This window comes from Chrysemys picta, chromosome 11, assembly GCF_011386835.1.
Source record: "Chrysemys picta bellii isolate R12L10 chromosome 11, ASM1138683v2, whole genome shotgun sequence".
In the NCBI taxonomy this organism is placed as follows: Eukaryota; Metazoa; Chordata; order Testudines; family Emydidae; genus Chrysemys; species Chrysemys picta.
This window is the reverse complement of record NC_088801.1, coordinates 32,344,499-32,357,400: the sequence shown is the minus strand read 5'-3', so window position 1 is coordinate 32,357,400 and position 12,902 is coordinate 32,344,499. Positions and strand designations below refer to the sequence as shown.

General features: G+C 40.6%; 1 protein-coding gene across 4 annotated transcripts in view; it reads left to right on the top strand.

The window, feature by feature from the left end:
• Window positions 1-12,902, top strand: part of PLA2R1 (phospholipase A2 receptor 1) — a 94,218-nt gene that overhangs the window by 42,121 nt on the left and 39,195 nt on the right. For all 4 annotated transcript variants that reach the window (XM_065560659.1, XM_005309420.5, XM_008178476.4 and 1 more), the window contains exons 10-13: window positions 6,707-6,819; window positions 10,346-10,515; window positions 11,275-11,477; window positions 11,844-11,989. In XM_065560659.1, the coding sequence (XP_065416731.1) occupies window positions 6,707-6,819; window positions 10,346-10,515; window positions 11,275-11,477; window positions 11,844-11,989 (632 nt within the window). The remainder of the gene's footprint in view (window positions 1-6,706; window positions 6,820-10,345; window positions 10,516-11,274; window positions 11,478-11,843; window positions 11,990-12,902) is intronic.

The following is a 12,902-nucleotide window of genomic DNA, read 5'->3' as shown; positions in this document are numbered from 1 at the left end:
ACCAGAATTGCATGCAGTATTCAAGTTCTGGTGTACAAAGGACATATGCAGTGTCATTGTGATATTTTCTGTCTTTTTATCTATCCCTTTCCTAATGGTTCCTAACAATTTGTTAGCTTTTTTGACTGCCATTGAACACTCAGTGGATGTTTTCAGAAAACTGTCCACAATGACTCCAAGATCTTTCTTGAATGGTAACAGCTAATTTAGACCCAATCATTTTGTATGTATAACTGGGATTATGTTTCCCAATGTTCACTACTTTGCACTTGTCAACATTGAATTTCTACTGCCATTTGTAAAAAGCAACAGAGGGTCCTGTGGCACCTTTAAGACTAACAGAAGTATTGGGAGCATAAGCTTTCATGGGTAAGAACCTCACTTCTTCAGATGCAAGTAATGGAAATCTCCAGAGGCAGGTATAAATCCGTATGGAGATAATGAGGTTAGTTCAATCAGGGAGGGTGAGGTGCTCTGCTAGCAGTTGAGGTGTGAACACCAAGGGAGGAGAAACTACTTCTGTAGTTGGATAGCCATTCACAGTCTTTGTTTAATCCTGATCTGATGGTGTCAAATTTGCAAATGAACTGGAGCTCAGCAGTTTCTCTTTGGAGTCTGGTCCTGAAGTTTTTTTGCTGTAAAATGGCTACCTTTACATCTGCTATTGTGTGGCCAGGGAGGTTGAAGTGTTCTCCTACAGGTTTTTGTATATTGCCATTCCTGATATCTGACTTGTGTCCATTTATCCTCTTGCGTAGTGACTGTCCAGTTTGGCCAATGTACATAGCAGAGGGGCATTGCTGGCGTATGATGGCTTATATAACATTGGTGGACGTGCAGGTGAATGAGCCAGCGATGTTGTAGCTGATCTGGTTAGGTCCTGTGATGGTGTTGCTGGTGTAGATATGTGGGCAGAGTTGGCATCGAGGTTTGTTTGTTGCATGGGTTGGTTCCTGAGTTAGAGTTGTTATGGTGCGGTGCGAGGACTGGCCTGCCTCCCAAGGTCTGTGAAAGTGAGGGATCATTGTCCAGGATGGGTTGTAGATCACTGATGATGCGCTGGAGAGGTTTAAGCTGAGGACTGTAGGTGATGGCCAGTGGAGTTCTGTTTGTTTCTTTTTTGGGCCTGTCTTGTAGCAGGAGGCTTCTGGGTACACGTCTGGCTCTGTTGATTTGTTTCTTTATTTCCTTGTGTGGGTATCGTAGTTTTGAGAATGCTTGGTGAAGATCTTGTAGGTATTGGTCTCTGTCTGAGGGGTTGACGCAGATGCGATTGTACCTCAGTGCTTGGCTGTAGACGATGGATCGTGTGGTGTGACCGGGGTGGAAGCTGGAGGCATGAAGATAGGCGTAGTGGTCAGTGGGTTTTCGGTATAGGGTGGTGTTAATCTGGCCATCGCTTATTTGTACGGTGGTGTCTAGGAAGTGGACCTCCCGTGTAGATTGGTCCAAGCTGAGGTTGATGGTGGGGTGGAAGCTGTTGAAATCATGGTGGAATTCTTCCAGGGTCTCCTTCCCATGGGTCCAGATGATGAAGATGTCATCAATATAGCGTAGGTAGAGAAGGGGCATGAGTGGACGAGAGCTGAGGAAGTGTTGTTCCAGGTCAGCCATAAAAATGTTGGCATATTGTGGAGCCATGCGGGTGCCCATAGCGGTGCCACTGGTCTGGAGGTATATATTGTCACCAAATTTGAAATAATTGTGCGTGAGGATAAAGTCACAGAGCTCAGCAATAAGTTGTGCTGTGTCATCATCAGATACTGTTCCTGACAGCTTGTATTCCATCTGTGTGTGGGATGTTTGTGTAGAGAGCCTCTACATCCAGGGTGGCTAGGATGGTGTTTTCTGGGAGGTCACCAATGCATTGTAGTTTTCTCAGGAAATCTGTGGTGTCACGGAGATAGTTGGGAGTGCTGGTGGCGTAGGGTCTGAGTAGGGAGTCCCCATATCCAGACAGTCCTTCAGTGAGAGTGCCAATGCCCGAGATGATGGGGCGTCCAGGATTTCCAGGTTTGTGGATCTTAGGTAGTAGATAGAATAACCCCGGTCGGGGCTCTAAGGGTATGTTGGTTTGTTCCTGTGTTAGTGTAGGGAGTGTCCTGAGTAGATGGTGCAGTTTCTTAGTGTATTCCTCAGTGGGATCTGAGGAGAATGGCCTGTAGAATTTGGTATTGGAGAGTTGTCTGGCAGCCTCCTTCTGGTAGTTAGACCTGTTCATGATGACAACAGCACCTCCTTTATCGGCCTCTTTAATGATAATGTCAGGGTGGTTTCTGAGGCTGTGGATGGCATTGCGTTCTGCACGACTTAGGTTATGAGGCAAGCAATGTTGTTTTTCCACAATTTCTGCCTGTGCACGTCGGCGGAAGCATTCTATGTATAGGTCCAGACTGTCATTTCGACCCTCAGGAGGAGTCCATGTGGAGTTCTTCTGCCTGTGTTGTTGTTCAGTGCGCTGTTCAGTGTTATCTTGAAAGTATTCTTTGAGTCGGAGGCGGCAAAAGTAGGCTTCCAGATCACCGCAGAACTGTATCATGTTCGTGGGGGTGCTGGGGCAAAAAGAGATTCCCCGAGATAGGACAGACTCTTCTGCTGGGTTGAGTGTGTAGCTGGATAAATTGACGATATTGCTGGGTGAGTTAGGGGCCTGTTGTGGCCCCATGTGGCAGGTAGGATTTTAGACAGCTTACGGTCCTTTTTCCTTTGTAGAGAGGTGAAGTGTGTAATGTAGATCTCCTGTCTTATTTTAGTAAAGTCCATTTGTGTGGAGGGTTGGTTATTTATGAAATTTGGTTGCTTAATCACCCAGTTTTGTGAGATCCCTTTGTAACTCTTTACAGTCAGGTTTGGACTTAGCAATCTTGAGTAATATTTTACTGTCTGCACACTTTGCCACTTCACTGTTTATCCCCTTTTCCAGATCTTTTATGAATATGTTGAACTGCACAGGTCCCAGTCCAGATCCTTAGGGGACCCTGCTATTTACTTCTCTCCATTTGTGAAAGCTGACCCTTTATTCTTACCCTTGTTCTATATCTTTTACCCAGTTACTAATCCCTGACAGGACCTTCCTTCTTATCCCATGACTGCTTACTTTGATTAAGAGCCTTTGGTGTGAGACCGTGTCAAAAGCTTTCTGAAAGTCCAACTACACTATATCGACTGGATCATCCTTGTCCATGTGCTTGTTGAGACCCTCAAAGCATTTTAATAGATTGGTGGGGCATGACTTCCCTTTACAAAAGCTCTGTCAACTCTTCCCCAATGTGAACCTCTTGGGTGAAAAAAATTAGACCTGTGTAAGCTATAATGTGCTTCATTTATTTTATCCTGTGCTATTGGCATTTTAAAAAATGATTGAAGAAAATTAAAAGTATTACTGGGTTTGAAAACAGAGCAGGAAAATAATACGAAGTAAATAACAAGAAGGATGATTTGCCTTATCAAAGGTCAGCAGTGAGACCACTTTTAGTATTAAGTAAACATTTCATTTTCAGTTCAAAACAAAAATCATACAGCTGTAACATATAATACTGTGACAGGGTACAATCTGGATTGATGAATAGCTGAGTTCCCTCAATTCCCCAACCTGAGGTGCCTTTTACACTGTTTCTCTGTGACAGCTACCACTCTTGGTCTGCTCTCACACAGCTTCCAGCATGTAAGTTACCCCCGTTATATTGTATCAGTGCTATAGCCAGCCACCCTTGAATTACACTGCAGCGCAACACCTGCAGTCCCAGTCCCAGACTTTCTCCCAGAAATATGTCTTGTACTGCCCATCCCCTTCTGGACAATACAAGCTCATACAAAGCTCATCATTAATAGAAAATGAGATGCACAAATCCCGTTATCCCAAGTGTAGTTTCCCAAACACTTCAGTCCAAACACAGTGGTTTAGAACAATAAAACAATTTTGTTAACTACAGAAAGATTTTAAGTGACTACACATAATGAATAAAAGTCTCAATTGATTACAAGAAAATAAAAGTAAAACACAGCTAATGCCCAATTTAATAAACTAAGTCAATTCAAAGCAAAGATCTCTCTGACCCAATGTTTCAGCAATCTTACTGGCTGAATTTCTTTCAGTCAGGATCCCTCCCCCAGTCCAGTGCTGCTTCCTTTGTTCTTTAAGTGTTGTCGATGCTAGGGGTAGAGAGAAGGGGAGAGATCATTTAGGGTGTCTGCTCTCCCTTCTTATAGTTCTTTCCCTTCATTGAGAATCATCTCCAGCTAAGGTTCAGGAGACAGAAAGGATGTGTGGACAGGAACCCCCAGTTGTTTCTTTGTCTAGATGTAATTTTTTGCCCACATCCTCTTTCCTGCCAAAGAATGGCCACTTAACCAGGTGATGGTCCATTTGATTTTGTTGACACCTGTCTGAGGCACTGGCTAGCCTTTTGTCTCTGGGAAACTGTGACTGCTCTCCAGACTTGGAACATGTCTTAGTAATATCATACAGTAGAATATTATAACTTTACATACAATGTTGCCACACACATCTTAACATGACAGTAATGATCAGCAAATTATGAGTTTTCAAATGATACCTCACAAGGATACTTTGTACCAAAAATACCATAAACTTATAAAATGGGTAAACATAGGGATACAGACGGTCACAAATACTAGCTAAGTTGAATCAACATGTAATGTTTCTTACACTTTTGATATTCTGCATCAGTAGTGAGTTATCACAACTAAAAACTAACAAGCACAATTAAACACTTCATCCCAAAATGACATATCTAAATGTCCTGGCGTGTACCCCCAAGATTCAGTAAGTAAACTCATTACCCTGTATTCAATATGTTGCCTGATCTATTCATTATGTATTAATTCCCAGTTAGCATTCTGTGGTTTGGCAAGGTTCTGCCTCCTGATCAGATCCAGAAATATTAAGGCTATTACAAGGAATCCCGTGTGCCCGAAGGAGACAGTTAGTTACATTTCGGAAAGGTGTTCTGTCTTTTTAATATTTTTATTAATACAGTTAGCAAAATCACAAACACTCCAACCCAGCAGACAAATAATATAAGATGGTCAAAACATCCCACATATGAGCATCTATATACTCTCACCACTCCCTGCAGAAAATCCCTAAGCGTTAGTCATTATCCTCACCATCCCCACCATTGGTCATCATCATGGCATCTCCCAAGGTATGCAGGCCAGGATCAGAGGTGGATTATGGTTTTGTGGGGCCCTGGGCCAGAGCAAGTGGCCCCCAACCCCCACCCCTTCCATCTGCAGTCCCCTCCTCCCCCGGTGCTCCTGCCAGGGAGCAGGGTTGGGCACAGGGGCTTTCCCCACCTGCCCAGCGCTTCTGCTGGGTGAGGGAGCAGAGTTGGGGCGTGGGGGCTTTCCCTGCTCCCTGGTAGGAGTGCTGGTTGGGCAGGTGGAGTGTGTCAAGCTGCTAGGGTGATCAGATGTCTCGATTAAAATCTTTTTTTTTTTTTCTCCCTGGTGTCCCGATTATTTTCTTCCTCTCATCTGGTCACCCTATAAGCCACCCATGCCCCAACCCCACTCCCCGGCAGGAGCAAACCCCAGCACCCTGACCCCACTCCACAGCAGGAGCGCCAGGCAGGCAGAGTGGGTCGGGGTGCAGGGGTACCCATTTTTCCAGGGCCCACCAGTTGGCCAGGGTCCCTGGGCACGGGCCCTGTTGGCCCAGTGGCTAATCCGCCACTGGCCAAGATACAGCTTTTATAATGTGTTACGCTGATGTCCGCTTTGCCTAATGCATATTCAGTAGGGATTTCAGCCCCTTTTCCTTATCTGTATTTCCTCACCCTAGGGTGAGGAATGTAGGGGTGCCCTTCTCCCTTTTAGGTTACTGGGCCTTTTACCTCAAGCTCATTTGTACATCAGTTAGTTACCATGGCATTCTTGTTGCTGGATATCTGCTGATGTTCCTAACTTAAATTATCTAAAGCTGGCATAATCTGGCATCTTGTGGTTAGCTGTCTGCAGTTCAGTGTTACTTATTTATTATACCATTCTGTATTGTGATATCTTATGGTCTAGGGTTACTCCTGGTTAGGATTTTTGGGACTTAGACCTTGATTAGTTTAGCTAATATATTATTTTACAGTCCTTGAGGCTTGTAGGTTTATTGTGTTACTGCCTTAATTTATACCTATGCCTTACCTAGCAAATACTTATACCTACAGGCTACAAATCACAGATCATGAAATAAACTTTTCAAGTAATATTTTTCATGTTTAATGGATTTAAACTCTCAGTTTTTGATTCTGTAAAATTGGGATACATCTACTTACCTACCTCTCTGAGATACAACATTCTTTTTAAAAAAAAATGAATACTGGTATTTAACTTAATATTAGCTTCTTGTTTTTACAAAGCAAAGTCATATTTCAATATGTATCCAGTAATCCTTTTCTTTCTTGTATTGTATTTGTATTCATTTTAAAGTAAATCAAAACCAGCTCCGGTTTATGAATGGAATAGTTCATCACATGATAGCAGGAAACAGGGCTACTGAAAGCCCGGCTCATCAGACTGTCAATCAGGTATGGTCACAAGGACCCCACCAGAGCAAAAAGGAAAGGGGCACATATGATAACATAATTAGTGATGATTACATAGAAAGTACAAAGAGGGATCACTTGCTTAACAACCAAACCAATTGTGCATATATATATTATATATAAATAACCCTTTTTTTTTTTTTAAGGGATGGGAGAGACATGGTGGATTTTGTTACAAAATCGACAATACCCCTCGAAGTTTTGAACATGCTTCCAGTGGCTATTACTGTCCTCCTTCACTTGTAACAGTAACAAACAGGTAGTTAATACTATTAGACAGTGCAAAGATATTTGTAACATGTTATTCTAACTATAAAAAAGCATAGAGAAAATGTTACTATTTATAAATAATACTACATAGATTAATGACTGACTAAAATCAAATGTTCATTTTGTCATTGCTTTCTTCCTGAGGTGGGATTAAATTTGGTAGAGTGCAATTACTGACCTGATGGACTGTGTGTGTGTATGTGTGTGTGTGTGTGTGGGGGGAGACTTCTACAGAAATTTTTTTGTTGAAAAAAATCAAAATCCAAAATACTTCCATTCTGAAATGCCACCATAGTGCTTCACGCTACGGGGGGGTTAATACTTCAGGTCCCTCAAGTTCCCATACTCCTCTATAGGCTGGACAACTTGATCAGACTCTTATGAGGCACCAGGGCAGCATTTTAAACTGAAAGCATTTTGGGTTTTAGAATTCATTTTTTTGACAAAAAATAAGAGAAAAATTTCCATTGAAGCGGTTTATTGATGGAAAATTGCATTTTCATTTAAACATTTTTTTTTTCAAAAACAAAATCTGATTTCTGTGAAAATTTTCTATCAGCTCCACTTTCTATATAGCCAGTGGGGAGGGCAGGGGGGGGAAAAAGTTGATACTCTTAAATCAATTATAAAGTATATTAGTGTAGATACACTAATGGTCAATGATACATAGATGTAAATGTTGTAAGAGGAGATCCTAGCTTGTCAAGATTTATTTTACTACAAACACATTCTTTTTGATTCCATCCAGAATTAGTTGTGTGGAAAAGTTGGAAAAAAACTGGCAATGTTAACAAGGCTTGTGAGCACCTTTGCTCCAAGGAAACATTTAGAGTGTCTGAGGACAAATGGCCTGAGGAGAAACCCTTTTACATGTTCTAACCCTGTATCCAATTCTTTTCTGTTACTACAGGAGCAATAAAAATTATCAGTTACATAGGAGCTTATTAGGCTGCCAAAAGATACAATTGGGTAACTGACCTCTAAACTTGACCCATGGAATTGATTCATATAGAACCATAACTAGCCATTTTAGCAGCCAGGGACAGCAAACGTATTTGCGTCTTCTACCATTTTTATCATTATTTTTCCGCCCAGAGGTGATATGGGGAGGGCACATTGGCTCAAACCCCCCGCCTCCCCCGCCCCTGATTTTTTTGGTTGAGCTCCCACCCCCAGACTGGCTGGGTGGCCCGCTGAGGTGAGTCAGGTTGGAGGTGGAACTCCCTCCCTGAGCCCCTTTACATGTCACCTCCATTTCCGCCCCATTTTTCCAATCCTGCAGCTTTGCGCCATGGGTGGTTCCCTACTCGCCCTGCCCTGGTTTCATAGAATTCTTGGAAATGTGGGTCACCAGTCAATGCTGTTGTGTCTCCTTTTTTGCTCCCTTTATGAAATTGCTACCACTCTACAGTAGTAAATTACACAGGGACAGATACCAGGTTTAGTGGAAATAGAGGTTACTTTGCAGGATATAACTGTAAAGCCTTGATCCTGAGCACTCTGGCCCCACTCCAGCAAAGCACTAAATTACATGCTTGACTTTAGTAGAACTACTCTTGCTTAAAATTAAGCACATTTTTCAGTTCTTTGCTGGATTGGGGCTGGAGTCCTCAGCACCTGGCTGGATCAAGCTCTAAATAAGTAATGTTCAAATATGCATAAAATATAAGGAAATATTTTATTTTTTAACCTTTTTATTTGATCATTATTTACACATATGTACAAATATTAACAAAGCTTACTCATATCCTGCATTTGTTACCATTAAGAGACCTCTTCGTGTTTGGTGAACCTCTTCTCAACTGTCCATTTATCTTTTCAAAATTGAAAAATGTTTACTAGACATGATAAACCCTACTTGATCCTGGATGTGGAGGAATAGGGACCTGTCTGCATATATGGTGGGAATGTCCTATCATCATAATATTTTGTAGAAAAATAATAAATAGAATTTTTCAAGATAACTCAAAGTTAGGCTACCCACAGAATCCATAGTTCAATTAGGTTATAGTCTAAAGGAGGTGACTGAATGGGGGTGGGAGGTAAAACACATTTATAACACAGTTACTACTAGCAGCCAGATACGTGCTTGCTCACTTTTGGAAAAGAATAGATTTCCCCCAACATTAGTGGCATGGAGAAATAAAGAATGAGGAACCCGGTCAGTTGAAAAAATGACAGACAGCATTGTCAGGTTCAAGAGAATAATTCAGTGGGATGGATTTAAAAATCCAGGAGTTAGGTTGATGGAGATTCTTCTTGCTAGGACAGTGATTCCCTACATTGTCCCTAATACTCAATGAATATCTTAGTAGAATAGTAATGCATGTTGTGAATACAAAGGAAAGATCCTGCTGAGTTGCTGAGTATCTACAACTCTCATTAGCATCAATGGGAATTGAGGATACAAAGCACCTCACTGGAGGCACAGGTGTGATAACTGTTCATCACTTCCACATTATCATTGTTTCAGACCCTGGTTTCCAGTTGCCATACTGCACTAGCTGAGAAAGTAGTAGTAAACATGGCATTTTATTTATTGTTTAGGTTCTTGGTCCTGATATGACAACTACAAACCTGTTTCTTCAGAATTAATGATACTTAGAATATCCTAAATTATCATCATCTCTGGCAATAAAGAGCATATTACTAAGAAGGATGGAGGAAAAGCAAAAAGTCATAAATAAAAAATAAATGAATAGTACCTACATAGGCCCAAATCCTGCTAAGACTTATGCACATGTTTAACTTTACACTGTCTGACCATTCCCATGGAAGTCAATAGTTCTGCTCACAGTGCCTAAAGTTAAGAGTGTATAAGTCTCTGCAGAATTGGGTCCTTAATGCACTGTATGTAATTTCATAGGAAGCTGATTAAATGTGTTGACAAGTTAAGGCATTTATTTGTATAATGCTATACCAATAAATTATGTTTATGTAGTAAAAACAGGATTAAATATACCATTTATTAATTTAAAAAAGCTTACTCACCCACAGAACATCTTCATCTGCAAATGTCAGAGCTATTGGTGTAGTGCCACTAGTTACTCAGTGCCACTGGAGTGTCCAAATCAAATCCTGACAAAACATTGTTGTGACAAGTCTTTTTTCTTTTCCCCCCTCAATATTCTCTGTAACTCCCTTTTAACTTCTACACCACTCCTCCCTCATCATGCATATGAAGAGTCTCATTGTTGAGCACTGCATTATTTATAAATAATACCTTCTGGGTGTTCTGTTTTCTTTCCATATATTGTACCATTAGCATTGAGGTTATTGCTTTATATGCAAATTAGATAGCTTCAACGATTGTTTTGTATAGCATTTGGGCATACGCGATAATAGCCAAATTCTGCCTCTATTGCAAATACACGACTGACATTTATTAGAAAGTGTAGATGGCTTCGGATATTTCTCTCTTTTGCATTATTCAAAATATTTCATGAGAATTATTCACGGAAATGTGAATTAGGGTATCTTATTCTCACAACACTTTTATCTTGACCTTTTTAAAGATTTGAACAAGCTTTTATCAACAGTATGATTCGTAGCATGGTGGAAACTGATAACACCTATTTTTGGATAGCCCTACAAGACCTTAACAATACAGGAGAATACTTCTGGCTAACTACAGAGGGGAAGAATCAGCCTGTGAGCTATACAAACTGGAACAAGCATCAGCCAAGTGAGTAATATACTGTAGTGATAAATGGCAACTTCTCATTAAATTCTAATATCTCCCACTATATTCTTGAGCCAAGATTACTTTTGCCACCCTTTTTACATAGCCAACATCACTTTTCTTCCCTCACTCTGCCCAAGATATGTGTAGCATTAGGCTCACTTTGGATCAGACTGTAATTTTACAGTCTGCCCTGAGGAAGTGATGGCACATAACGGCACCTCCCCATGAGCAACATACTCCCCACTGTGCACCCAGCCAGGTAATCTGTCCAGCTACGAAGGTTGGGGGAGGGGAGGTACAGCCAGGGGACCTCCCACAGTCGGCCTCCTCCCAGCCCATTTGCTCACAGCCAGCAGTATCAGGCGAGTAACCTCTGCTTCCCGCTCCCGTGTATGACTGAGTAAAGGCTATAATAATGTATCCCTTTATTTCCAGTCTCAACCAATCCATGGAATCTCAGGGTCATGGCACAATCATACTCACTCCAAAATGAGTTCTCAGTGCTATCGTATTGTTGATCGAAGAGTAAAATCTACAGTTGTGTCATCGTTTAATGGACGTTCCAATAAAAGATTTTACCTCAGCCACCTTGTCTCACTAAATGTTGAGTTTATTAAGAAAAATGGTTTAAATCTATTTAATTTGATACCTTTGGGCACCTCATAAAAAGATGACCATTACTAATTCATAAAACTATGTCCTGGTTGGGCACAGAATGTTTTGTTCTGATGCTGAATACTCTTGTTTTCCTTGTCTTAGGCCATTCTGGAGGGTGTGTTGTTGTTCGCAGAGGGCAGCCTCTTGGTTACTGGGAGGTGAAAAACTGTAAAAGCTTCAAAGCTATGTCATTGTGTAAGCAAAAAATTGAATCATATGAAGAAAACGAGCCTAATTTTGAAGAACCTTTGGATGTATGTTATCCTGGATGGGAATCAGAATCTAATCTGCTCAACTGCTATAAGGTAAAAAAGGGTTACCTAAATCTCTTGATTTGTGTCAGGATTTTACCTACTGTTCCAGACAACATTGTTTAAAGAGAGAAAATTCTTCATTTAAACTTAAAATTCTAAATTTTCTAAAAGAATCCAAGACTCCTTGTTGCATTTGATCTTTTCTCCATTGGACTGGGACTGCAAACTTATCAGTACCATTTTATACAGCATTTCAAAGTTAATGAAAGCCAAGGTAAGATTAGTTTCAGAAACAGACCGAGCAAAATGTCTTTTATTGCAAGGGCAAATTGCACTTCCTTAAAAAAAAAAAATTATATTAGCCACCCAAAATCAATTTTGTTCTCACATTTGTGGTGGTACTTATTTTATATGCAGGTATTTCACAATGAGAAAGTCCTGATGAAAAGAACATGGGATGAAGCAGAAGCATTATGCCAAGATCTTGGAGCACATCTTGCCAGTTTTACCCATGTGTATGAAGAGGATTTTTTGAACACGTTTTTAAACAAAATGTTTGATCGGTAAACATGTATTTATAAAATTTAATATCACCAAAGATTTTTTTTAAACAAAGAGAACTCTCTGTGCCTCTACATCCTCATTAACAGTGGCCAATAACTGACTTAAATCTCCCTCGCTGACTGAAGTGAAGTTGAAAATGAATTTGTTCTTCCAAAAGAAGCACAATAGCAAAATTCTAATGTAATTCCTTTTAAAGACCAGCTTTATCTGTGCCAGGGCTGGAACAAGTCTTACCATAGTCCACTATTTTTCATCATGCTCAAACCCTCCATGATAGGGTGGTCTGTTTATTAATCCTAATGATTTTTAAAGGGTCTGTTGCTGCTCCCATTGACGTCCATTGATTTGAATGGGAGTAAGACCAGGTCCTAAATTTGGAATCTTTCGATAACAAAATACATCGAAAAAGCAGAAGATGTGGTCAGATGGCATTTTATTGAGCAATGCATACCCAGGAGATTTTACTCAGTGTTGTCCTCATAATCTTAATGCATGTGATTGTGTCTTTCTGTTGTTGCTAGCTCCCGGCTACTGAAACGGCCTATTAAACCAAATGAATTACTCCTCTATCATAAGTGGCTAGAGACTGTGCATTTTTTTTGGTGAACGTTCTGATTTCAGTCTCGCAGTATGCAGCCACAATTTGCTATATTTTTATGTCAAGATGTGCTCTGTGTGGCCCAGATCCTTATCAATACTAAGTAATAGTTTACTCTGTGAATATTCATTAAAGTCATTGTAACCACATGAGTAACTTCTCACCAGTAGGAAAAGGGGCTTCGCCATCTGACCCAATATTTTTTACATTGCCATCTTTAAATAGATAACTTGGTATTTTTTAATCAGAGAAACAGAAATTATTTTGTTGATGCCAGCAACTCTGCAGAACATTCCTAAGAACTCTAATAAATA